The sequence below is a fragment of the Pelodiscus sinensis genome, chromosome 10 (assembly GCF_049634645.1).
Source record: "Pelodiscus sinensis isolate JC-2024 chromosome 10, ASM4963464v1, whole genome shotgun sequence".
Classification (NCBI taxonomy): Eukaryota; Metazoa; Chordata; order Testudines; family Trionychidae; genus Pelodiscus; species Pelodiscus sinensis.
The window spans coordinates 1,985,614-2,011,929 of record NC_134720.1 but is presented as its reverse complement, the minus strand read 5'-3'; the positions used below and the strand labels follow the sequence as shown (position 1 = coordinate 2,011,929).

Here is a 26,316-nt window from a genome sequence, read left to right as displayed (position 1 = left end):
TCCGGCTCCATGGCAGAAAGGAAAAAGCTGTGGCGTCTACAAAAGCAGGGCAACCAAAGCAGACACTGCGAGAGCTTTGCTGTCCCTCAAAGAGGTAGGCAAGCATGCAGCAGAAGCAGAGACACGGCTGTCCAGCGGGGTCCCTTTAAGCGTGTGTCTCTGTAAGGCTCCTGCACCAACACTCAAAAGCAACTGGTGATCTAAAGCCCTGGCTGAAGTGGTGCCTTTTATGAGAGAGAGCGTCCAATCAGTCTGAACGCTCTCTTTCGAAAAATCAGATCGCTTTTTCAATGCGCTTTTGTGTGTGGACGCGCTCTTTCAGAATTAGATTTTTTGGAAGATCTTTTCCGAAAAAAGCTTCTTCCGAAAGAAGCCAGCAGTCCAGATGTCGCCTCAGCCACCCTCAGAAACATTACAGAGGAAGTCAACAGGCGCTACGACGAGTTACCAGTTGGCAGAGAAGCACGTATAGCACAGCAGCCACACCGCTATAAAATGGCCGGCTGCTTAGAGCAGCTTTTATTTGAATCTGCGCATGTAAAAGACCAGCAGCTCCTTAGAAGTTTTCGGGGGAAAAGCCCTAGAATTAGAAAGTGCAATTGCCAAGCTGCTGAGGAATCAGCATTTGAGTGCAACACTCTGTGTAGGCCCTACCTGGTAGTCAGACCCAAAGCCCAATGTGGTCAAAAGAAAGTCTCCGAGGGCCCATCTACACAGCAGGGCAAAAGCTGAATTAAGTTATGCAACCTGAGCTACGTCAATTGCGTAGCTGAAGCTGAAATAGCTGAATTCGGCTTTTGGCGTTGTCGACACGGCAGGAAGTCGCAGGAAGAACACTCTCCCTCCAACTGCCCTTACTCCTCGTGAAATGAGGGTTCCAGGAGTAGGAGCAAGAAGTCCTCCAGCTCGACATTATTTTGAAAGAATGGCTTGCGGAGTAGACGTGCTCTTTGTTATCGGAATAACCTCATGTCAATTCACAAGGCCAGGGCCAAACAGGTTATGGATTCGCTTCAAGAGAGTCGATTAGGGATCGTTGCTTTTATTCATCTGACCATGTCACTACTATTACAGGCTTAATACTGCCAGATGGTTACACAGCTGCTGCAAAATAACACGTCAACAAGCTCGAAGCAGAGCAATGCATAAAAGAGAACAAGAGGCACTTAGAAATGCTTACTCGCCTTCAGTCTGCGGGGAGTTCTGTTCCTGCCACTTCTCACCAGGCCGCAGTGGACATGGTTCCAGCTTGGGGAATCCAGGGTACCCTCAGAGGTCTAGGTCCCCGGTGAGACTCACTGGGCTCGGGACTCTCTGCACTAGGAATACTACAGTTGTTTACTGGTGTGCGCGTATTGGCTCTACACTATTCTTATCACCCTTATGTGCTGAGACCGAGGTCAAACTTGTTTACCGCTAGTAGTTTCCCAGCTCAAGGCATGGGGTAAAGCTGATAAAGCCCAGCTGCTGTTTGCGTTTGCAGACGCCAATGCTGCGTACTGCTAGGATGGAAATTTCCATCCTGGGCCTGCTGACCTACAGGCTCCCCCACATATGACTTTTTATGTGACACCTCAGTTATGCCAAAATAATGCTGCTGTGTAGACGAACCCTCCCAGAAAAGTGGGCTGAATGGAAGAAGAGATGGCCACCCTGGAGTATGGCCATTCCCCAGATTGGAACAAATGGGAACGTTTTCAGTGACGTTGAAGCAATGTTTGCCCTCTCACCTCATGAGCGTTTCCTGACAGCAGGGAGAGATCCCGGGGTGACGCTTTAGCTCTGCTGCTCTTTCAGGGACACACTGACACCTCCAAAGCCGGGCAACCCTGAATGTGCCGGGGCCTGCCCCCTCTTGCCTGAGCAGCCCCGTGTCTGCTGGTGTCACAGGGGGCTTGCTCCTTCCAGCCTTCCTGGGAGGATGGGGGCAGATCATGGTGAAATGCTAAGCAGTTATCTTCTGAGTTTCCAGGCCCACCCACCGCTCCCTCAGCCTGCCTGTCCCAATGGATGTGCGGGACAAGTGCAGCTGAAGCTCCCAGCCCTGCTAGCGGCTCCGCCAGGGACACGTCTGCATTGCTGCTGGTAGAGCAAAGTAGAGCCAGTGAGGGAGGGCAGGGGGAGGGGAGATAAGAGTGAACTGCTCTGTCAATCAGGGTGGCTGACCCTAATAGCATGGGGGGGGGCAGAAGGGGTGGATGGAGCCTAGAGAGGAAGAGCAGCAGAGGTAGCTGGCGAATGCTGGAAAATTGCACCTTGAGCGCATCACTGCTGCGTTCTGCAATACTGGGCCTTCCCCTCCTCTTCCTCATTGCACCCCGAGCACCTAGGGGCCCCACTGCACAACCCACCAGGAACAGACAGGCCCTGCACTGGGGAACGTACAGCCCAGAGGTCGGAGTGCCCAGGTGTGTGGAGCGCTCTGAGCCTGCGAAGGGGGCAAGGGAGAGTTAACTGGTGACACGTTGCCCGACCCTGGGCAATGGGAGTGAGTGGGGGCTCAGCTCCAGACCCCTGAACAGGCCGGGCCTCAGAGGGGGAGGCAGGGCAAGGGTCAGCGAGCCGTCAGTGCCCTGACTTAACAGGCCCAGGCCTACTGCGCCCTTTGCGCCCGCATCATTGGCCCTGATTACCATCAAACCTCCCACAACGTTATGTCCTACCCCCCCCCCATCCTCCCCTGCTACATCAGCTTCCTAGGGACGTTCGGCCTGCGTTGCTGGCCTCTTCCGCCCTTTGGAGAGGAACTCGGCCTGTGGGGAAGCCTATCACACCCTGTTCCCATCTAGATTATTTGGAAATGTGTCTCCTGGCTGTGAAAATTCTCCCCCCACCTGCAACCCACCCCCTGCGCCCCAGTGGGTGAGCCTGCTCCAGAGCGGGCCCCGCAGCCGGCACTTACCCAAGCTCACTTCTCGGGAGCTGCCTTTCCCACTGCAGGGGAGCACAGGGATGCGGTTCCCGCTTGACACGGGGCTTTGCAAAGGCCAACCTGGGCACGTGCTCTGTGGCACAGTGAGGAAGGCAGCCAGCCTGTCCTGGGGATGTGAAGGGCTGAGAAACGGGCCTGGCCCGTTGGGAAAGAGGTCATCATGCTGCGCCAGCCTGTTCCCTTGGGATCTCTGTGACTGGCCCAGCCCAGCGAGATGGCCCCTCCCGGCGCCGGGAAGCAAGAGAAGTGAACCCCGACGTGGTCCCATGGAGACACAGTTTGCAAAGAGCCTGGCAGGGCGGCTCGGGGTGACGGGCGCGGAGGGTCCCAACGTGGCTGCGGAGGCACCGTGCCCTGCACAGCTACTGGGAACAGGGAGGGTTTCCCGCTGTAACCCTGCACCCTCCCCCCGCCCGGGAATTCAAAGCCACCCGGGAAACCAACTGCCAGTGCAGCGCCCCCGCAAAATCTGGGTTCCTGTGGCCCGGCCCAAGGAGAAAGCCCCGCTCAGCCCGGCCCGGCTGGCTCCGCCCGTGGAAAACAGCCGCTCCCCTCCCCCCCCCCCCCCCCCCGGCGTCTCTGGGGAAAACAAGTGGTTGCTATGGCAACGGGCCGGGCCTGGCTGCACTCCACTCTGCCTCGCAGCCTCCGGGCGCGGGTACAGCCGTAGGGACGGCGGTGCCGCTACTGTGTGCGGGCGGGGGGGGGGAGGGCAGGGCTGGGCCCAGAGGGTTACGGCCCCGGGGATGTGGGTCCCTGCGGGCCACTTGTGTGTCTGTGGCCTCCCCCCATTGACTGTTGTGAGGCTGGCGGCGCAGGGAGAAGGGACAGGCGCCGTCTGCCTGTCTCTGGCTGTGTCTGCCAATGACACCGTGTGGCAGCCGGGACACCGGCCAATGGGCTGCGGGTTTCCAAACGGCCCGTCCCGCGGAGCAGGCAGGATCTGCCCTGGCGAGTGGCTAGACGCACGGGAGTGAAAGGGTTTCAGTTCATACTGGGAAACAATCCAGCTGAAATACTTTCCAGTCAATGGAACCGCAGGGACGGGCCAGGCGAGGGAGCGCTGGGGAGCCCGGCTGCAGCCGTGGCTGGCACATCTTGCCCAGCGTGACGGGAAGCCTCGTGGTGAATAACAGTGGGTGGGTGAAAGGAAGGGAGGGTGAAAGAGCTCGTCAGTCTTCTCCCAGCTTCTCTCTCTGCTCTGGGCCTGGCCCTGTCTCTGGGCCTGGCCGGACTCTGTCAGACTGAGCCTGGCTCCAGTGAGCCCTCTGCCTACTGCCCCGCCGGGTGGCTCCCAGCCCAGCGGCCCCTGCTCAGCCCCCCCCCCCGCCAGCCCCGTCCCTGTGGTCACTGTGCAGTGCTGGCTCTGGGGAGCGGACGTGCTAGGAACAGCCCCGGCGCCGCAGCCTGGCACCGGCTACCCGCCTGAGGATGCACCGAGGGCCGTGCTGCCTCTGCCCCGGCGCACACGCAGCTATTTGTACCCACCACACCGAGCGACACCGGGAGAGGCTCTCCCCAGAGTGCCCCGTGGGTCACAGGCTGGGTCAAAGGGGGGGAGTCGAACTGGCATCCCCGTCCCAGGGCGCGGGTCCCCTCAGGCCTGGGCTAGGCTGTCAGGGAGGCTCCTCCCCGGCCCGTGTTGTGCGGAGCGAGGGGAGCTCAGCGCACACCTGCCAGACTGGGCCTTGCAGGGGCCTGGAGGCAGAAACTGAGGCGCAGGGGATCTGGCCCCAGGAGTCCAGGCAGCGGCAGGGCCAGGCCGTGGCTGACTGGGGCTGTGTGGGTGGCGGCAGCGCCTGGCACTGGGGGTGGGTCCCTGGGTCCCGCGTGGGGCTCCAGGCCTCAGTTCCACGACGGGGTCTCCAGCAGGGAGAACAGAGCTTCCCAGCCACACGGGGCTGCGGCGAGACGCCCACATGCTGCAAGAACGGGGCCATATAAGGACTGAGAGAGACTCACACAGAAACCATCACTGAGCACAGACCCTCCCCCCCTTTCCTTTGCCCATCCCAGAAGTCATTGTATTCACATTTATTGAACATGAGTATTACAGTAGCAGGGCGAAGCCTCAGCCTCATCGCACAAGGTGCTGCAGGACACACAGCAAATGACTGGGCAAAATTTCCAAATGTATCAAAGGGGACGGATTCTGAAAGGCATTTAGGCATCTAAAGGGAAGGACAGATGCCCAATGGGATTTTCAATGGGATTCTACTTGGGAGTAGAGGTGGACTCGGAGAGTTTCTCTCTTACAAAGTGGTTAGCACAGAAAAAAATGGCTGAGAGTCACTGACTCAGAGGAGATCCGTTTTGTGCACAATTTATTTAGTCCCAGGACAGTCAGGTCTGGAAGGGTCACCTCATTCTACTAGATCCAGTCATTCAGTCTTATTTCACTGCCTATGGACCACTGTTTTCTGAGTCTTGAATAAGGACCTTGTACGTGGTGGGGCAGTATGTTTTGAAGAGATTTTCCACCAAGGTGTTACTTCCTGCAACCACACGCTTGTGTTCCTTGTTCATGAAGTTCCACAGATGCAGAGAATAGGAGTGGTTGAAGTCGGGGCTTCTCTCCCAGACCCTGAAGTACTCCTTCCACTGTGGATAGGGGATGGGGTAGAAACGCTCAGGTTGTAAGAAGGAAATGTTCTTACAGCTTATATCTTCCACGATATGGAAATCGGTCACGCTGCACAATGCTTTGAACATCCTTGTCAGTAAGGTGGGACCCTGGTATCCCCAAATGTCTCCTTTGTAGTTGGCAACAAAATCCTTCATGCAATCCCAAATGAACCAGTGATGGTCAGAAAAGCCAAAAATTGCATTGCCAGCGACATGGGGAGTCTCGGCCGTCAGGAAGTTTTTCAGCGAAATAGGCCTGATGGAGATGACATCGGTGTCCATGTAGATCCCGCCGTATTTCCAGACGAGTGCAAGTCTGCTTGCGTCAGCGCTGACATGCAGCCAGTACCTTTCCTGGGCTGGATTTACCTGCAGAGGTGGAAAGGGATCACAGAGATGCAATTGACTGCACTTCGAAACATCTCAACACCTGCTCCTGTTAGCTATGTGCTCTACAAAACTCTCAGCCTGTCTTAACTGTAAACCCTTAATCAATTAATGGCTAGGTGTTCTGTTCTGAAGCAACCACATCAAGATGTGGGCACAGCATGGATTTATGTATTTTCTGTCTTCTATCCCTTTCCTAATGATTCTCAACATTTTGTTTGCTTTTTTGACTGCCGTGGCACATCGAGGAGATGTTTTTGGAGAGCTATTCAGAATTACTCCAAGATCTCACTCTTGATTGTAAACAGCTAATTTAGTCCCCATCATTTCATATGTATAATTGGGATTATGTCTGGCAAGGTGCATTACTTTGCATTTCTCAACATTGAATTTCATCTGCTATTTTGTTGCTCAGTCACCAGTTTTGAGAGAACCTTTTGGAGGTCTTCACCCTCTGCCCAGGACCTAGCTATGTTGAGCAGTTTTGTATCATCTGCAGAATTTGCCACCTCACTTTTGGCCATGATTTTCCAGTTCATTTATACGGGAATAGGATTGATTCCAGAACAGACTTTTGGGGGACACCAATATTTACCTCTCTCTATTCTGAAAAGTGACCACTTACTCCAACCCTTTAATTCCTATCTTTTAACCAGTTACCCGTTCATGAGAAGACCTTCCCTTTCGTCCCATGACTGCTTACTATGCATAAGAGCTTCTGGTGAGAGACCTGCTCGAAAGCTTTCTGAGAATATAAGTACGCTACATCCACTGGATCCCCTTTGTCCACATGTTTGTTGCCCCGCACAAAGAATTCTAGTAGATAGGTATGGCAGGATTTCCCTTTACAAAAACTATGTTGACATTTCCCAAACAAACTATGGTCATCTACATTTCTGGAAATGTTGTTCTTTATTATAATTAAAACCAGTTTGCCTGGTACTGAAGTCAGGTTTTTCAGCCTGTAGTTGTCGGGATTGCCTCTGGAGCACTTTTTTAAAGATTGGTGTCACATTAGCTATTCTCTAGTTATTTGGTAGAGAAGTTGAATTAAAGGATCATTTACAAAGTACAGTGGCACCTGTAGTCCTGTGGCACCTTAAAGACTAACACATTTATTTGGGCATAGGCGTTTGTGGGCAAAGACCCACTTCGTCAGATTCATCGTCTTTCCCCGTGCAAGCTTATGCCCAAATAAATTTGTTCATCTTTATGGTGCTAAAGGACTCGTTGTTTTTCCAAATGCAGACTAATATGGCTACCCTGCTGACACTACAATTAGTAATTCTGCAATTTCATATCTGAGGCCCTTCAGAAGTTTTGGGGGAATGCCGTCTGCGGTTAGTGACTCATTACAGTTTATCACTTTATTCCGTAATTTCTTTTAATGGCACCTCAATCTGGAACAGTGCCTCAGATCTGTCACCTAAAAAGAATGACTCCCATTTGGGAACATGAAGTCCGATGCAAAGAATTAATTTAGTTTCTGTGCAATAGTCTCATCGCCCTCAAGTGCTCCTTTAGCATCTCCATCGTCCAGTGGCCCCACTGGTTGGTTAGTTGGCTTCCTGCTTCTAATGTCATTTTTGCTATTAATTAAAAAAGCCACAGTCTCAAAAAGTATGTTTTTACACTTCCCTTGCTGGAGTTTATGTTCTTTTCTACTGTCTTCACTTGGATTTCACTTCCGTTTTTAAAGGTGTTGTTTTTTTGTTGGGTTTTTTTTGCGTCTCACTGCTCCTTTCTTTGTTGTTTAGCCACTGTGGCACTTTGGGTTTTATTTATTTATTTATTTTTAAAATTTCTGTTATACATTTAAGACGAACCTCTATTCTGGTGACTTTAAAAAGTTCTCATGCAGCTTGCAGAGATGTCACTTTTGGCACTGTGCCTTTTCATTTCTAACTAACCACCTCAGTTGTATGCAGTTCTCCTTCCTCACTATTACCCTTCATTAGCATTAACTGTGAACTGTTATTTTCCCAAACAACGCCCCCACATCTCAACTGACACACTCAGTGTCTGATCCAAAGCCCATATGAATCCATTGAGAGAGTCTCATCGGCTCCAAGGGGCTTTGGAACGGACCCCTTCTTTCAATCTTTGCAGAGCATAAAAATAGAGAGAAATTCAGACTTTGGGTGACGCGTGGGGAGGGAGGGCGGGTGTACCAATAGTGCATCCAGCTGCTGATTTATTCTCAGACACCCCGCTTTCATTTACAAACAAACTAGAAGATTTACCCGGCCTTGCTTGGGGCCTTAATTCAACTAATTTTTGTTTTCTTTATTAAATGATTGCTCTGGGGTGGGGTCGGGGAGGAGGGCTCCAGTGTACAGGGAGAGAGGACAACCCCAGACCTCTCTCACTGCAGGAGCTTGGGGCCAGGTGAGAAGCACCTCTCCATGGCCTCTGCAGCTCCTGCGGGCACAGCCGGGGGAAGGGCACATGTCCCCCGCTGGGGCAGGTCCAGGTTCATCTGGATTTTTCCCCCTCTCACTGACAAAGGGGAGCAGGCCAGCAACATCCCCATACAAATCGGGGGAGGAGCTTGTGCCCAGACATTTTTGTGGCTGTCAGACACCTTCAACAATCACTGAAATCGTGTTTCCCAAACAGCAAATCCTCCTTTTACATTCATGCTGACTGAAATGTTACAAATACAACATTTGTATCGACTTCTTGCCTTTCTGGAAAAGATGGTGATTAACCACTTTGAGAAAATATAATTATGGAAATTATGATGGAAATGCTCCATTTGCCATAGCTCCTGCCATCAGGAAATGGACAATCTCCATAACAATTTCAATCACTATTTTGACTAATGCAGGGCACAGTGTCATGAAAAAGGGGTCCACGCTGGGACAACAGCTTCAAAACTGGAATAAATTGTGCAAGCCCTTCATTTCCTTCCACTTCTTCATTGAATCTTGTTCCAAAAAATATTTTCCCTAGTATTTCCTCTCACCTTGTGATACCATTGGCGCAGAGGTGTCTCCTGGAAAACAGTTTCCATTGGGAAAGGAAGAAGGAAGACATTCTTCATCCTGGATAGAAGAGCAAATGCTGCGGATTTGGAATTTAAATCTTGCAACGTGTTATTTTTCAGCCCTTTTATGAAGAAACGAATGGATCTGTTGGGGTAGGCCCTGGCAGCAGATTCCACAGAACATGAAGCCAACGGAGGAATCTGCAGGTGGTCTGTGGTCTCCACAAAGATGATGCTCAAGTCATCCTCTTCCTTCAGGAACGGCTCAGGACTTGGCTCACGTAAGACGACGTGGTCAGGCAACAGGGAACGTTTATAGACAAAGGCCAGGACAAAGAGAAAAGTGAGCCCGAGACCAATTTTGATCCACTTCAACATTCTTGCTTGTCCTTGGGCAGACGAGTCTTAACCAAAACAAACAGAGTCAGTGTTAGTGGTTCTTTCATTATCGCTGGGAGACAAAGACAACAAGGCAGGATTTCAAATGGTGTTATTGCTTCGGATTATTTCCAGGGTGGATACAAATCAATGATTTTTTAAATAAAATTAAAAATCAAGTTTTTAATTTATTTAAAATGGCTTTTTTTTTAAGATTTATCAATAAAATACTAAATTTTGGCTCTCGTGTACCCAGCTTAACTACCAGCTCTTGTTTCTTGAGAGTTCTTGGCTTTTAATTTCTAGTAACATGTTGGTCAGATTGTTTTGTTCTGTGCTTACACGGTGGCTGATCTTGGCTAAGCAGGGCAGAGGAGTTAATTAAGACATGGTCTTACAGACAGACAATATATATATATATATATATATATATATATATATATATATATCAAAGATGGCTTTCTATGTTCCCCCCACACTTTTGCCACAAAAAACTGTCCTGGCTCCTGGGTGTAAGAGAGACCTAATCTGGGAACATTTCGAAGCATTCCGTTCCCTGGGTAAAAAAGGAAAACGTGTCAAGCAGAAGCAGGGCAAGAAGATAATGCAGGACCTAGTTGAGACTATGAAACATGAAAAGGAAAACTGCTAATTGAGGATGGTCTATGCTTCACCATTTTTCTGGAATAATGGTCATTCTGAAAAAAGAATACTATACTAGTATTCACACAACAACTGTTATTTCAAAAGAAAATCGAAATAACGGAGGGTTTTTCTGACATTGGTAAACCTGATTCCCTGAGGAATAACACCTCTTCCGAAAAAGCTCTTTAGGAAGAGGGTGTGTGTAGATGCTCCACTGCTGCTATGTTGAAATAGCCCCTCCCCAGAGCCAATCTAAGGCGCTAAATCGAGGTTGCACAATCACATAAGGAGAGTCTGCCTCGGACTAATTTTGAGGCTTCCCTGTTCTGTTAATGCTCTATTTTGAAATAAGATATTCCGGAAGATACCTTCCAGAATGGCTTTTTCCGAAATAAGCTTGCAATGTAAACATACCCTCAGAGAAAATGATGTGGCTTAGGATGTGGATATCGCTGAGAGGGTCAACTGGCTAGTAACTCCACTAATTCACTTTGCAATGCACCATTCTTCAAGACCCTCTCTGTGCCTTTTCATAGAAATCTGATTTGATGGCTAAATTCCCAAGTTGTTTGCGGTGTTGGGTGTTGATAGAAAAAATAAGTGTAGCCTTGCAAAACGTTGTGGCTTTTTAAATTAATGAACTAGGTTTAGAATCTCTCCCCCAACTACACAATGCAGAAAGCTGCAGTAAGAGAAATCTACAGTTGCCAGTTGCCACAGAGTGTTGTTTTCTTATTTTATATTACATAAGACAGGCCCCATATTTTGGAACATGATGGACACAGACCACAATGGTGATGCCATGAGTCTATTCCCTGTTTTACTTCTGCAGAACTCAGCTCTCCAAAAGGGAACCCCAACATGCACTTGTGTTTTCAAAAACCAGAAATGCCAATGAGTTCAATGAGTCTTACTCCAAAATTAAGTCACAGAAGGGTAGCTGGGTTAGTCTGTATCTGCAAAAGCAACAAGAAGTCTTATGGCAACATAGGGTGCATCTACATAGTGGCACAAGCTCAAAAGCTACACAATTTGAGCTATGCAAATTGTGTAGCTTATTTCAAACTTATTGCCAAATTTCGACATAGACCCCCTATTCCGACAAGTGCCTTAATCCTCATAAAACAAGGTTTACCAGGACGTCGGAATAGCAAGCCCGTTATTTCAACTTCATTTCAAAATAACAGGCATGGAAAATGCTGTTTTGGGATATCAGACATATCCTGAAATAGCACCACTGTCTAGAAGTAACCTTAGAGGCCAACAATTTTATTAGGGCGTAAGCTGTTGTAGATAAAACCTACTTCATCAGATGAATTGCAATGGAAGTTACAGGGAAATGGGTGTATATAAGGACAACAAAAGAAAGAAGTTACTTCTGGTAATCAAGTCAGGGTGGTAATGGCTCATTCACAGCAGTTGATGTGAATATCAAGAGAGGGGAAAATTGTCTTTGTAGTGCAGTAATCTGTGAAGATGCTTTTCAGTCTTATGTTGATTGTGTTGATTAGCAAATGAACTTTAGTTCAGCTGTCTCCCATTGAAATTCTTTTGCAGAAGGATGGCTACTTTCAAATCCAGTACTGTCTGTCCAGGGAGGTTAAAATGTTCCCCTACAGGTTTGTGTGTGTTCCCATTCCTGGTGTGTGATTTGGGTCCATTAATCCTTTGGTGCAGAGACAGTCTGGTTTGACCATTATCCATGGCAGAGGAGCATTGCTGGTACAGGATTGCACACACCACATTGGAGGATGTGCAGATGGATGAACCCCTGATGTTGGGGCGTATGTGGTTAGCTCCTGTGATGGTGTTGCTAGTATGGGTGTGTGGACAGAACTGGCAATGGGCTTTGTTGCAGGAGTAGGTTCCTGGGCGAGTGTTTCTGTGGTGTGTTGTGTGGCTGCTGCTGAGTATTTGCCCCCCAATCTGAAGTCAATACCAGCAGCCACACAACACACCACAGAAACGCTTACCCAGGGAACGGCTCTCTGCCACACACCCCGATGCCAGCTCTGTCCTATCTACTGTAATAGAACGGGTTCTGGGGGCACTGCTGAGAGGGTCGCATCAGGGTGAATGCTAGAAATGGGGCAACTTACAGCACAAGAGCGGGGGACCTCCACTAAAACGCGACTGAGCCAGTCACAAAGAGCACTTCTGTTTGCCACACTGAGAATCCCCTCAGACACTCCAGCTTTCCCTGTGTCTCAGCCAGCACTGCACCCTTTACGGATGAGAGGTTATGAAAACCGATTGCACCAGCTCCCAACAGGTTCTTCCAATGCCAAAGGATCAGCCCTGTTACCAGGTCAATTTATACCTCAGAGCTTACCCAGAAGAGCACGCTGGGCCAGTTCTTTGTAATCTAACATCTAAAGGTTTATTAAAGAAAGTAGAGGTTGAGGTTCACAGCAACATTCCTCAAATGTGTATTGGCAACGGTTAAGGTTCATTGCCAGTCAAGTACTTTGATTCAGTTGAGTAGCCACCCTGTTACAATAGGCGGGTGAAGCCTGTTGATATCTCTCTGAAGCAAATACTTAGAATGTTAGAACATGGCCAATACTTATCACTCTAAATACAAGACTTTGACATGCACATGAAAAGTAGAAACACAATTAGCAAAGCATCAGCTTTCAATAGACACCTCACTTGGCCACTTTGTACAAAACGTGGGGCAAACCTACAACGGCGGGTACAACAATATTCTGCATGTTCACGCCGAGAAGCCAAGAATGTCACCCCACCACGGCCAGAGTGATGCTGGAAGGGATGCTGTGTTGCTACAGGTTTTAATTCTGTATCAGAAATAGCAGCGTGTGACTTGAAAGGTTTGTGAAAACCATGTTTGTCTAAAACAGGGTTCATCATTGTAAGGTTCAATAGGATCGTCATAATATCACTGAACTCTGTGACAAATGCAGGGCAATAATTGCTTAGAACAACAGTGGATCTGATCTGCTTTTGTACCATGATTTCTATATATGATTTCTTAGGTGAGCCGGCCAAAAGCTAAAGGTAATTTCTCTCTACAAGCTCTGGCCAATGTCTGGAACCAAATAAACACCAAGTTAATGTAGATATTCATGTTCTCCATAGTGTAGGAATCCTGGCATTTAGCCATGAAAGCAAGATGGCGGTGTGCCTCAGTTTCCCTGTTCATATAGCACATTAAGTGTGGAATGCCCTCTCTCATGTGAGAAGCTCCACACAAGTTACAGGCACCAACAACCGGGAAATATCAGTATTACTAGGTCCCTTACAGAACAGTGTGTCATTATGTGCCACTCTGGACATGTTCTGGAGTTTCTCCAAAAGATCATGCGCATTGGGCAGGTTTACAGTTCTGGGTAGCAGCAGCACATTGGTTACAAAAGTGGACACCAGCAACAAGAACAAATCCATTGCAAGCGCACATGTACCGATCTTTTTGTCATCCTTGGCTCAATACCATTGGAGGGCTGGCATTTTAGGGTTAACCTGCAGCTTTCTTTTTCCTGCCTCCTTGTTTTATGGACTGGAACTCTGAAATTCCTTCCTGAACAGCAGCAGCTGGCTGGCTGGGTGTGTCCTCTCTCCTAGCAATTGCTATGGAGTCTGTCTCCCCCCAGTCTGTCAGGTATCAACACAAACATTACTCTTTTCCTCAGTTTTCAGCTTAAGAGTCACCATGTGCAAAGCTGGCCTCTGTCTTGAAGAGACGGGGACTTTGTCCACTGGCATGTAAGAAAGACCCACAGTTCTTTCATCTTGCCATCACCTACCCCTGCTTCCACATGAAATCAGACATTAAGTTCACTAAGCCCTCATCTACATCAGGGCTTAATTTCAAAATAATGCCCCCGCTAAATCGAATTTATAAGCGGAGCATCCACACTACCAAGCCTGTTATTTCAAAATAATGGGCCACGGAATTTGAACTCTGTACTCCTGGTTTTTATCGGGAGTAACTCTAATTCCAAAATAGGTATTCTGAAATAACAGTAGCGTCGATGCTCAGGTACCGCTTATTCCAATTAATTAGTTCCCAGAGTAATTCAAACTAATTACTCCCCAGTGCTTCCTGGGGCTCTAAATCCGAGGTAGCGTGTCTACATTAACAGAGCCAGCCTTGGACTAATTTTGATGTTTCCCCGCTAGTTCGATTCTGTTAAATGGGGAGGTATTAATCAAATGTACTAGTTTCAAAATCATTTCCTAGAGTAGACACAGCCTAAGAGATTGCCAGAGTTCTCAGTGTCTGGAGATGGGGGTTTTTAACGGCCATTCCCTGTAATCCTGAGAGATTAACTGCACAGCTGTTCTGTTCTGCATACTCATCTTTCTAATCTTTTGGACTAAAACACACAATGTCTGCTTTCCCAATCCACCTGGAAACTTCACTGTCCCAACCGCACTGACTTCCCAGCAAGCTGGTCTGACACAGTCTCTCGGGGCCCACAGACCTGTTCCCATTCTCTGACAGTTTTCACCTCATCTGAAACAACTTTCAGCTCACCTGAAACAACCTCAGATCTGTCCAGGCTGGGTTTTCCCACACTAAGGTCAACAGAGTCCCTCTTAACTGAAACATTCTGGCTGTTAGGAACTGGAACCAGGCTCTCAACGATCACACTGCTGCCTTCCACAGACAGACTTTCCTCCGGATCTCCCTCAGTCCAATCACTTCCACTCTCCTCGGCCACCGCAAACTGCCTGCCCAAATCCCCAGCAGGCGGCTGTTCCTCGGCAGCTTTCAGCAACAATTCAGAAGCGTCGCTCTGCTCAGCCACAATGAATTCCTGCTGGTTTCCCTGCCACCCAGGATCATTTCTGGCCTGTCAGGTGGATTTTTATACAGTCCCCGCCAGGCAAACAGGCAGACTCACTAGGTAAAAAGTCAGAGATGTTCTCCTCCGCTTTGCAGCCTTCCACACTGGTACCAGGGAGGTCACCTGGCTCAGCACACACAGGGTAGGAATCGTGTCCTCCCGGCTACACGTTTCCACAGCCCGCAGGTGCACAATCAACTCACCATTATGCTCTCTGTGGCCTGGCGAGGGTACCACCCTAATCCCCTGGTGACTAGCCAGGAGATCGGGATCCACGGGTCGATTTGGGAGCCTCTGACAGGGGACCCTGCTGGTTTGGCCAAGAGGCTACCAAGCACAGCACTTCAGCGGCCCCTCCCCCTCCTGCCCATCGCCTTGGAGCTGCCTCCTCCTCCCCCCACCCCCAGCCTCCTGCTTGCTGTGTCATGGAGAGGAGGGCGCTGATGTCAGGCCCCCCTCCCACCCTGTATTCTGTCCCCACAGAACAGGGGGGGCACAACAGGGCGCGGGATGGAGGCAGTTTGCTGCTTTGGAGAGCAGGACGGGGCCAGGGCAGGGTGAGCCTGCCTTAGCCCCATGCACCACCACCCAGGAGCCCCCTGAGGTCAGCAGGGCCCAGCTGGAGCTGGCTCTGGACCCCTGCCACAGTCATGAACCCCACCTGCACCCCAAGCCCCTGCCCTTGCCCTGAGCCCCCTGGACCCAAACTCCCTCCCAGAGCCTGCCCCCTGAGCCCCTCCTGCACCCAACTCCCTGCCCCAGCTCAGCTCAGAGCCGCTCACACTCCAAATCCCTTAGCCCAAGACCAGACCCTGCACCCAGCCTGGTGAAAGGGAGGGAGAATGGGGCAGGAAGGATGGAGTGAGCAGGGGCAGGGCCTCGCAGAAGGGGCAAGAAGGAGGCAGGGCGGGTAGTTGAGTGTGAGGTAGATCGCGGATTGCCCTACAGTTCAAACAGTGATCTCCTGCTTGGAAAGGTTGAAGACCCCTGCCCTACCCAGGCTGAGCTGCCTTACCCTCTCCCAGGGACGGGCAAAACATTCTCCCCAGCAGACACAGGTTTAGGATCATTCCCTTTCTGGGCTTCAGCTGGATCCAGCCCCGACCTTGGTGAGCTGAGAGGCCCCTTCCCCACCCAAAGCACTGGAGAGAAATTCTGCCTTCCCAGCAGAGCTGCTCCTGCTCCACACAGACCAACCCTTGGAGACAGTCTCTTCTCTATCCCAGCGCCTTGGCTGGCTCCAGCTGGTCTCCACATACCGGAGCTGATCCCACGGAGTTATTTGCACAAATCGGGTTCTTCCTGGGCAGGTTTCTCTTCCACAAGTTTTACTAGCCCTCTGTCAGGGACTCTTAGCCCGGACTCTCCAGGTTCGTTGTCTGACCACGAGAGACAGGCAAAACCAGCAAGGTCACTTTCCACAACTCTTTATTGCAGGTGCACACAGCAATACAGAGTAATCCCGCCCCCACCGAAGAACCAGCAGCCTTCCGTAGTAACACACAAAGTTTTTATAATAAAATTTACATCATAGGTTGGGTAACTAATCACACAATCAATCAGCAACTTCCTGCATTTGTGCATAGCAACACGCCTTGTGGTCTTACAACGCGAGTTCCTTCTCTGTTCCTTGAGCCAGAGACTTTGCAAGTTCCTACAACACATAATTTCTTAAGCGAGCAAGTTTCTTATCTGTAAGTGTTGTGCATAACGGGTACAAAGCGCTGTTTTCTTGCATTCTTTTGTTTACATTTCATTTAGCAACTTTTCTGAGCACACTATGTCCCAACACTATATCTCTAGCCCTCAGCTCCTAAGCATTTACCCCAACCCCTCCTCCTTCTTTATTTTTATTTTTATTTTTTTTTGCTAGTGAGTTGTACTTTTCCATCCTTTCTTAGCATGATATTTTTAGGGCCTATCACCTCCGTCCAGCAGCGCCACAAACTTGATCTTCTCCCTCAGTCACGGCTTCAGCCGGACTGGAATCTGCTGCACAGAAACATCGTCCTGATCTCTGAGTGCCTCCTGTCCTTGAATGAATTCCAGCCTCGCCTCTGAGCCTGGACAGGCCTTCAGCAACCTCCTGCTAGACACACAGCTCTCTCCCTCAGGCAGACACTGAGAGAAACTCTCCCCTGGGTCACAGTAAAACTGGCTAGACACAGACAACTGCCCCAAGTCAATTCCCCCCTAACCCTTCCCAAATCTCCCTGGTAGTCACAGGGGACAGCAGAGTTGCATTCAGACCCCTCTGGGGGCTGGGTTATGACATCAGCCGGATTGCACATTTCTGCCATGTCATCATCAAAGCACAGAGCAACACAGTGACACACGACTCCCAAGCGGATACCGTCTCTGCCACTCTTCCCATTTCCCCCTTGATCTGGAGTTTAGTCTGGCAACTCCCTGCTCAGCTTCGCTGAGTCTCTCCTCTGCTGCTGGTCGCTCCATTCGCCTGGCCTGGACTTCTACTCTCTTTCAGCAGCTCCTCTCTCCAGCTCAGCGCTTCTTTGCTTCTCCCTTACATGAATCTCGGCAAATATTTCTTCCTAATCGAGCTCTGCTTTTTTCAGGATGTCCTGAACTCTGAGATTTCTTCTACAGCATCTCTGTCCATTAGCAAAGATTGCAGTTCGCACTTAGCGGCTTTCTTTCTGGAGTAGTGATAGTAATGTAGCTGTGTTAGTCTGGTCTAGCTGAATCAAAAAACAGGGCTGGGTAGCACTTTAAAGACTAACAAGATGGTTTATTAGGTGATGAGCTTTCGTGGGCCAGACCCACTTCCTCAGATCAAATAGTGTGACTATTTTCTTCCACTATTTGATCTGAGGAAGTGGGTCTGGCCCACGAAAGCTCATCACCTAATAAACCATCTTGTTAGTCTTTAAAGTGCTGCATAGTCCTGTTTTTTGATTCTTTCTGAAGGTGATTCCTTTCTCTGAGCATGGGTCTCTCAGGTCTTTTATTCTAAGATCCTCATTTCATTGCTGACTCATGGCAACTGCTCTTTTGTTATGCTTGCAAGAAGCGCGGTGGGGGGGGGGATTTTTATAGGGGCAAAAGGCAATAGGCCCTGTTTATTGAGAATACCACGGCAAAGCAGTTAGCATATGCTTACACACAGACACACACACACAAACTGTCCCACCAGTTGATGTTATATTTACCAGTCCGTGGTCCATGGCCAACCGGATTGATCACAGATGGAGGAGCGGGGGCTCTGGCAGTCCAGACCAATGCTCCCGTCTTTGACAGGACGTACCCCAAAGTTTCATGCCAAAGTTGTCCCTTTTCATAGTCGTTTTACTTCGCTGGGATCGGTAAGTTTACATCATGCTGTAATCAACTGCGCTTTGAAGTGTGCTTGTTTGCTTAAGCTGTTCTTCTCATATCACAGTTATCTTGTCCCAATGGATAGGTGCTTGCCTCATCTTTATCTGCCCATCATCCGCAGTTCGGTGGGGAGATACAGCAATCTCCTGGCGCTTTTACATCTGTCCTCCGCTCCTTCCTAGAGTATCTGACCTTCACCCTTATCTCTTAACACACATGCCTCATTCACACACACAAACCAGAACTGATTTCTTTGGTGCTTAGACACAATATGAATATTTAAGTAGGAATATCAAATTACAATTTAAAACCCCCCAATCATCATGCCCTTTTACTTGTTTGACAATACTAATTTTAAAACATAAAACAAAATTATCAGACTCTATCTCTGCCTTGGAATCAGCTTTAGACACAATATTCTGGCTGGTGCAGCTTTACCAGAAGGTAAAGGTCCTTTCTGCTCTCAGAAAGGGTGGCTGGCAGAGTTCACATGACTTTGCATAAAGCTACACTTTAGCTACGTGGCTACACTTTAACCAACCAAACTCTCAATCCCAAAATCCAAATTTAGAAGCACGTAGGGGTCCTGATCCAAAGCTTCACTGACCTGGTTCTGTAGATCCAAGCGTGACTATAACAGATTCTGGGGTCACCACTGAGAGGGTAAATGTTTAGAACAGGGGACTTCCACTATAAGACCCCGAACCAGTCACAAAGATCATTTCTGTTTGCCGCATTGGTCAGCAAGAAGTCACATGAGCAATCCCCTGAGACACTCCAGCTTTCCCTGTGTCACAGCCAGCACCGCACCTCACTCGGATAAGAGGTTATGAAAACCAGTCCCACCAACTCCGAACAGGTTTTTCCAATCCCAAAGGAGAAGTCCTATTTCCAGGTCAACTTTTACCTCAGATCTTACCCAAAAGCGCAGGCTGGCCCAATCCTTTAGTATCTAACATCGCAAGGTTTATTAATGAAAAGAAGAAAGAAAAGGCTGAGAGTAAAATTTAAAGAAATCAAGTTACATATGTACGTCATAGAACCATAGAACCACAGAGCTGGAAGAGACCTCAGAAGACCATCAAGTCCAGCCTCCTGCTCTAGGCAGGACCAGTTCCAACTAAATCAACCCAGCCAGGGCTTTGTCAAGCCGAGACTTAAACACCTCTAGGGATGGAGACTCCACTACTTCCCTAGGGAACCCATCCCAGTGCTTCGCCACCCTCCTAGGGAAATAGTTCTTCCTAATGGGTAAGATAATTAGCGTCTTTGTTTAAGCTTAGGTGTAAAGTGTCGAATTTAAGCATGAATGACAGTTCAGAGGATTCTCTTTCAAGTGCAGTCTTAAAAGGACTTTGAAGCAGGATGCAGGTAATCAAGTCGTTGAGACAATGTCCTTTCTGGTTGAAATGGCAAGAAACTGTTTTTTCTTTGTGATCTGGTCTAATATCTGTTTTGTGGGCATTGATCCTTTGGCGAAGTGTCTGAGACATTTGTCCAATGTACATAGCAGACGGACACTTTTGGCACATGATAGCAAGAACACATATTCCTTCTCATCCAGAAATATAATTCATGCCATCATGTGCCCATCTTCCTGTTCTGAAATTTGATTTGTCCTTTACATATGCATTCATTTTTTTAATTGTATCCTTTGGTATATATGGTTGTGACAATTTTCTTCCACTATTTGATCTGAGGAAGTGGGTCTGGCCCACGAAAACTCATCGTCTAATAAACCGTCTTGTTAGTCTTTAAAGTGCCACATAGTCCTGTTTTTTGTTTCAGCTAAACCAGACTAACACGACTACATTTCTATCATTATTCTCCTTGGCTATGTCTAGACTGCAAGCCTCTTTCAAAAGAGGCTTTTTCGAAAGTATCTTTCGAAAAAGCCTCTTTCGAAAAAGAACGTCTAGACTGCTAGCAGTACTTTCGAAAAAGCAAGCCGCTTTTTCGAAAGAAAGCAGCGAGTGAGTCTGGATGCTCTCTTTCTAAAAAGCCCTGTTGGCATTCAAGAATGCCTTTTTTCGAAAGAGCACTTTCGAAAAAAGGCGTTCTTCCTCGTGAAATGAGGTTTACCGCCGTCGAAAGAAAAGCCGCGTTCTTTCGATTTAATTTCGAAAGAACGCAGCTGCAGTCTAGACGCAGGTGATGTTTTTTCGAAAAAAGGCTACTTTTTTCTAAAAAAACCTGAGTCTGGACACAGCCCTTGTGTGCAGTAACTCCCAAAATGCAGTTTGTCACATGACTAAGTCACCTGTCTGGGTCCTTTTTCGGCAAGCGGCCATGGCGTACACCCTTGACTGCAAGTTCACTGCAAAATTCTTCAGATGTGTATTGGCAACACTTATGGTTCATTGTCCGTCAAGGACTTCGATTCACTAGACTAGCCACCCTGTTACAATAGGCGGGTAAAGCCGGTTGATCTCCCTCAAGAGCAAATACTCGGAGTGTCAGTACATCTCCAATACTTATCACCCTAAATAGAACAATCAGACATGCGCACGAATAGTGTAAAGGGAATCGGCAAAGCATCAGCTTCCAATAGACGCCTTACTTACCACTTACCAGTTTGTACAGAATTTGGGGCTAACAGACAACTATCCCTGCTATGTACCCCATTGCCACGTCTGTCCACATATCTATACAAGAGACTCCATCACAGGATCTAACCACATAAGCTACAGTATTACGGGCTCATCCACCTGCACATCCTCTCATTTGCTGTCTGCCATCCTGTGCCAGCAATGCCCCTGTGGCATGGATATTGGCGAAACCGGACAGTCTCTGTGCGAAAGGATAAATGGACCCAGATCAGACTGGGAACACACACAAACCTGTAGGGGAACATTTGAACCTCCCTGGATGGTCAGTAGAATCATACAACCGAGCACTAGAACTGGAAGAGACCTTGAGAGGCATCTGGAGGGTACCTCAACAAAACTGAAATTTGGAGAAAACTGAGTGTTTTGTTTTAAGTTTTACAGCGCTTTATTATTTTTGTACTTTTTGTACCCAAAAATGTCATCACCCACCCGGCTACAATTAAGATGTTTAAACAAACGTTGGTAGAAAAAAAATGGTGTGTCTGAAAACTGTAGGTACTGCGGGTACTTATCATTTTTTTTAAAAAGGGGGGATTTTTTAAAAAAGGTTGAGAAACACTGGACTAGGGGACAGAGCATTTCCCTGGGGCGTGCAGTGTTGGGGGTTGGACTATCCAACCTGCTCTTAAATATCTCCAGGGATGGAGATTCCACAACTTCCCTGTGCAACTTGTTCCAACGTGTAACCACCCAGACAGGTAGGAAGGAATGGGTTTGAAAGTAGCCATCCTTCTGCAAAAGAGTGTCCCAACCCGATGGCAAAGGGAGACGGCTGACCTGGAGTTCCTTTGCAAGTTCAATACAATCAATTGAGGATTGAATAAAGATCTTAACTGGTGTGGCAGGTTCAGGCCAGAGAGCTGCTGCAGAGGGGAAGAAAGGCAGCCCCAAAAAGGGTAAAAACCTGTAATTCAAAGCAGAGGGCTGCAGGACAATTAGATGCAGCTGGGAGGAAGCTGGCTCAGGAAGATTGGAGCCAGCTGATTCCTCTGCTGGCTGTCTGAAGACCTTTAAAAGCCTCAGCAGTTGGCAGCTGGGGGGGGAGAGTGAGAGGATGGCAGGGAGGTGAAGGAGAGACAGAAAGCAAAAGGTTAGAGAGCAATTCAGATTAACACTAGAACAGAAGCAGCCAGGGAGGCCTGGGTAAGAGAGACCTTTGCCATGCTGGTTAACATGCTGCAAAGGCCGTTTCCCCTCTTTTGATCTCCACATCAGCTGCTGTGAACGAGTCACTTCCACACTGACTTGTTAGCTTCATTAATACAAGTCACTTCTTTCCTTTATCGTCCTTATATTCCCCCTGGCTCTGGAACTTCCACCCCAGTCCAGCTGATGAAGTGGGTTTTCCCCACGAAAACTTATGCCCTAAGAAATCTGTCTCTCAGGTGTTCACTAGACTCATTGTTTTACCAAAATTAAATGCTCTGTAAGCACAGTCAGTCTGAGCTGATTTTTTTCTTTTTTTGGTAGCTTGATTTAAATCAATGATTTTTTTGGTGATTTACATCCTTGATTGAAATCAGTCCACCCTGATTACTTGTTATTCAATTTGACAGCTCATTGCAAAACTGGGGAATCAAGAGTTAAACCAAATCACAGACCTGAGCTGGCATTAAGCTCTGGCAGCAGTTTAGGAAAAAGGCTGGTCTGCTGTCCGTGGGCTGAAGCCTTGGAGTCTGCAGTCCTGAAACCAAAGGTGTTTTCTGCTCAACTTAATGGCAACAAACAGGGCCCTAGATCATAACAGGGAGGAGAAATTGCCGGGACTCTACTGGAGCAGCAGGCTGTATGCAAGCAAACGGCAGATGCAATTCAGTGTTGATATGTGCAAAGAAACGCCCATTGTCACACCTAATCCTAGCTATTTGTAGGAGATAGTAAATTAGCTATTACTACTCAAGGAATATCTTGGAGTCAATGTGGATCGATCTCTGAAAACACTCAATCTGCAGCAGCAGTCAAAAAAGCTAATAGATTGCTAGAAACCATAGGAAAAGGATAGATAAGAAGACATCAACTATCATTATGTCACTATATAACTCTCTGATATGCCCTGTACCCACACATTGAATACTGCAGGCAGTTCAGTTTGCCCCAACTGAAAAACAGAGAATTTAGAATTGGAAAAAGGTTGCAGAAAAGGGCAACAAAAGGTATGACAGAGGGGGAGAAATTCGTGAATGTGTGGAGAAAGTGAATAGAGAATCCTCCACGTAATATAAAACTAAGGGGTCAGCGAATGCAATAATTAGGCAGCAGGTTTCAAACAGAGGGGAGTAACTTTCCCTCCCAACGTCCAGGCAGCCTGTGGAGTTCATTGCCGGGGACGTGCACAGGCCAGAAGCAGAGCTGGGCTCACACAAGAATTAGGTCGGTTCCGGGAGGGCAGGTTCCTCGCTGGCTGTTGGCCAGGAGGGCCCGGAGGGGAGCCCCGTGCTCGGAGCCGCAGGGACACGCGGGCTGCCCCAAGCCGGGGTGGGGTGACAGGACCCCTCAGCATTGCCTTGCTCTGCTCCTGCCTGGCACCCAGCAAGGCACTTCACTCCAGCCAGGTCACTCAGGGTGTGTCTACACAGCAGGGCTTCACTCGAAATCAGTGACGGAAACTGAGCTACATCAGTCGTGTAGCTTATTGCGAAATTGGGAGCGTGGACGCAGCGCTTATTTGAAACAGAGCCTCTTCCCCCAGCTTCCCTTACTCCTCGTGCAGCGAGGGCTACAAGAGTTGGAGGAAGAAGCCCTGCAGCGTGACATGTCGACATGATTTCGACTCAGTTACTGCGAAAAAACCGCTGGTCATTTCAAGATAATGTTGCTGGGTAGACATACCCTCACCGCCCGCCCTGCCAAGCGCGGCTCGTCCAATCTCTCCCTCCCACAGTGACCCAAGGGCTCTGCTCGTTCGCTGCCCTGCTGGGGCCACTTCCCAGGGCTGGGTAGGGGGATCCAGGTGCTGTCCCATCCAGGGTTCCTCAACCCAGCAGCTCTGTTCTTTCCTCTCCCAGCCCCCACTGCCTGCCCTGCCCGGCTTCCTACAGCTCCTGGTTCTGGTTCAATCTGCTCCAGATCCAGCTCCCTGCCCTTTCCACCTGCAGCCTTCTGCTGCAAACTGTTAGCACTTAGTAGCCTGCTCCCTGGCTCTTCCTCCAGGTGCCGGCTGTGGGCTCAGTCCTACCCCCCTCCAGCCTGTGTCGGCTGGACACCCCATCACAGACTCCCCCACTCCAGATGTCTCCCCGTGGGAGGGGCAGGTATCGTCTCCCCTGCCTCTGACATAGCTAACCCCAGAGACCCCCCCCTCCTACCCAGTGTCACCCACCCCCAGCCCAGGGCATCTCTTCCTTTCTTCCTGCAGGATTCCGGGTCATGCAAAGCCACCAGAAAGGCCCCTGCCCCCGTGTCTCTCCTTTCAGGGGCAGGCTGTGCAGGTAACAGACCTACCTGGCTACCAGTCCTGCGTGGGTAGACACCCAATGGCAGTTGGAAGACCAGGCTCTGGGCTACATGCTCTGACCTAGCATGGCTGCTCTTATGTTCTTAAACTTCATCAGAATTCCCCTGGGAGGTCCCTGCAAACACTGGCCTCTGGGTGGAAATTCAGACCTGAGAGCTCGATGGGCTCTGGTGCTCAGGAAGCCACATTTCACACACACGCCCTCTAGTAGTTTCAATCTTTGAGTTTTATATTTCCTCCAGAAAATGCCCCTGCAAGTTGGCCCTGTGGGTGGGTGGAGGTGTCCGGCCCTGGACCGCATCCCCCTCTCTCTGGTCTTCACAATCTCCGCCCCAGCCCAAGCCACAACCCCGCAGTGCTGTGTGCACAGCTGTGTGGGGAGCGCTAGCGTCAGCCTGGCTGACCCCAGTCGGTCGGCCCAGGCTGGGAGGCCGCGGGCAGGGCGACGTACCCAGAGCCAGACACACCCGTTCCCAGGGAGACAGACACGGGGCCCTCCCTTTGGCCTGCGTCTGTTTAGGGGGCTGCTTAGTTCGCACCAGCGTGTTCCACCCCAACGGGCCCACGTGGCCCCTCCTGCCCCACACCAGAAATTCCCTGGGGCACGTTGCCCTCACCCTGCTTGCAACGGCGCCACCATGGAGCTGTGGGGCTGGCCATGGGGTACTCCTTGGTCACAAGGGACCGGCTCTGCCACAGACAGGGTCCCTGGCACAAAGGGCCTGGGAAGGGATCTGGCGTCTGTGAAACGACATGGTTAAATGACGAGGGGTAGCGGCCCCACGCTCGACACGGAAACAACCAGGGGGAGGTGGTTGGCTCTGTGCCTGCACACGCCGGGTTTCCAGAGCTAGGGCAGGCCGATAATACACAATTCAGAGCTGTAAAAACACTGTAACGGGGCAATTTCCTGCAAGGTCCTGGACTGAGTTTCTGTTTCATTGTGGGTTGGGGGAGGGGAGCACAGTCCTCCAGGTGCTAATACCAGTGTGTGTGGGGGAAACTGGGGAGGTGGTGGGAGTCACTGAGTTGTAAGACCTCCAGAGAGACCCCAGCCCCTCGGGGGGACCCCCCACCCTGCCTCACACTGGAGTCTCCCAGCACCCGCAGGCACAGGAAGGGTTTTGGGGTCACTAGGCCGAGTTTAATGGCTCGGGGCCTGTTTCCTGATCAGCAACCGGCCCGTCTAAGGGGGCCGCTCATCCTTAGGGAAGGCTTGGAAGGGCCGAAAACTGATTAACCTGCCTGTTGCTGCTTGTGTCTTTTCTTAGACACAGCTGGAGATGGGGGGGGGGGGGTTACAAGGTTTACAGGAGCGGTCAACAAAGGCTTCCCTTGTTGACTGATCCGCGTCTAGACTCCCGCACTGTGCCAGATCAGCCGATTGCCAGCACAGCGCGGCGGCCATTTTTTAATTTTAATGAAGTGGGGATTATTTAAATCCCCCCTTCATTGACTGTGTCAGATAAACTATTTTACATGGCTCTGTCGGCAGAGCCACGTAGTCTAGACATAGACGCAGTTAGACATTGTAGAACACACAGTCAGTCGACTCAAGAAAATGAACCCGAGACCCCCAGGAAAAATGATCTTCCCTGGCTTGCAGGGTTGGCCCAAATAAGAACAGTTTTAGGGTGAGGTTACAGTAAGCCTGAGTGTGTTAGAACTCCCGATGTGGATTTTGTTATTTTAAATTTGTAATTCACTTTGCTCTGCCTGTTTTCACTTGCAACCTCTTCGATCCTTGTTTGTATTTAATAAAACCACCTTTATTTTCCATCAAGCCCAGTGGAAATACATATGACCAGGGGGAGCAATCGGCCTGTACATCCTCCTTTGATTGTGCAAGGGGCCTTACCTGAATGATTTATTTGGGGTTCTGAGCCCAGTTGGGGAGTGGGTTTCCAGAGTGCGGGGCCCGAAAAGGCATTCTCCTCAGATCTGAGGAGGATCAATGTCTGTGTTTGCTGCTCTTTGGCGGGGGAGAGGAGAAGGGGGGAGCAGTGAGAAACCCCACAGAGCAAGGAGGTGAGTGTCCAGATTACAAAACTCACGAGACCCTCAGGGATCATTCTTTCAGACCTGCCTCTTGATGTATGAACTCACGGGGATGGGAAGAGCCTTTGCACCTGGCTTTTGTTATGGGGCAT

At 49.4% G+C, this 26,316-nt stretch overlaps 1 protein-coding gene and 1 long non-coding RNA gene across 3 annotated transcripts in view; both read right to left on the bottom strand.

The window, feature by feature from the left end:
- Positions 1–26,316, bottom strand: part of LOC142830723 (uncharacterized) — a 74,201-nt gene that overhangs the window by 41,381 nt on the left and 6,504 nt on the right. The window lies entirely within an intron of this gene.
- Positions 4,952–15,972, bottom strand: LOC142830720 (alpha-1,4-N-acetylglucosaminyltransferase-like). The gene is made up of 3 exons (XM_075937266.1): positions 15,783–15,972; positions 8,913–9,337; positions 4,952–5,926 (listed from the first exon to the last, which is right to left on the bottom strand). Exons 1-3 carry the CDS (start codon positions 15,835–15,837, stop codon positions 5,336–5,338), a joined length of 1,071 nt encoding a protein of 356 aa, XP_075793381.1. The 5' UTR covers positions 15,838–15,972; the 3' UTR covers positions 4,952–5,335.

Excerpts from the sequence above, each read along its gene's own strand:
- LOC142830720 (XM_075937266.1), bottom strand. The coding sequence starts at position 15,837 with ATGATCCTAAACCTGTGTCTGCTGGGGAGAATGTTTTGCCCGTCCCTG. Across the intron at positions 9,338-15,782 it reads TTGCCCGTCCCTGGGAGAGG|ACTCGTCTGCCCAAGGACAA; the intron begins GTAAGGCAGCTC and ends GTTTTGGTTAAG. Across the intron at positions 5,927-8,912 it reads TGCGCCAATGGTATCACAAG|GTAAATCCAGCCCAGGAAAG; the intron begins GTGAGAGGAAAT and ends CCACCTCTGCAG.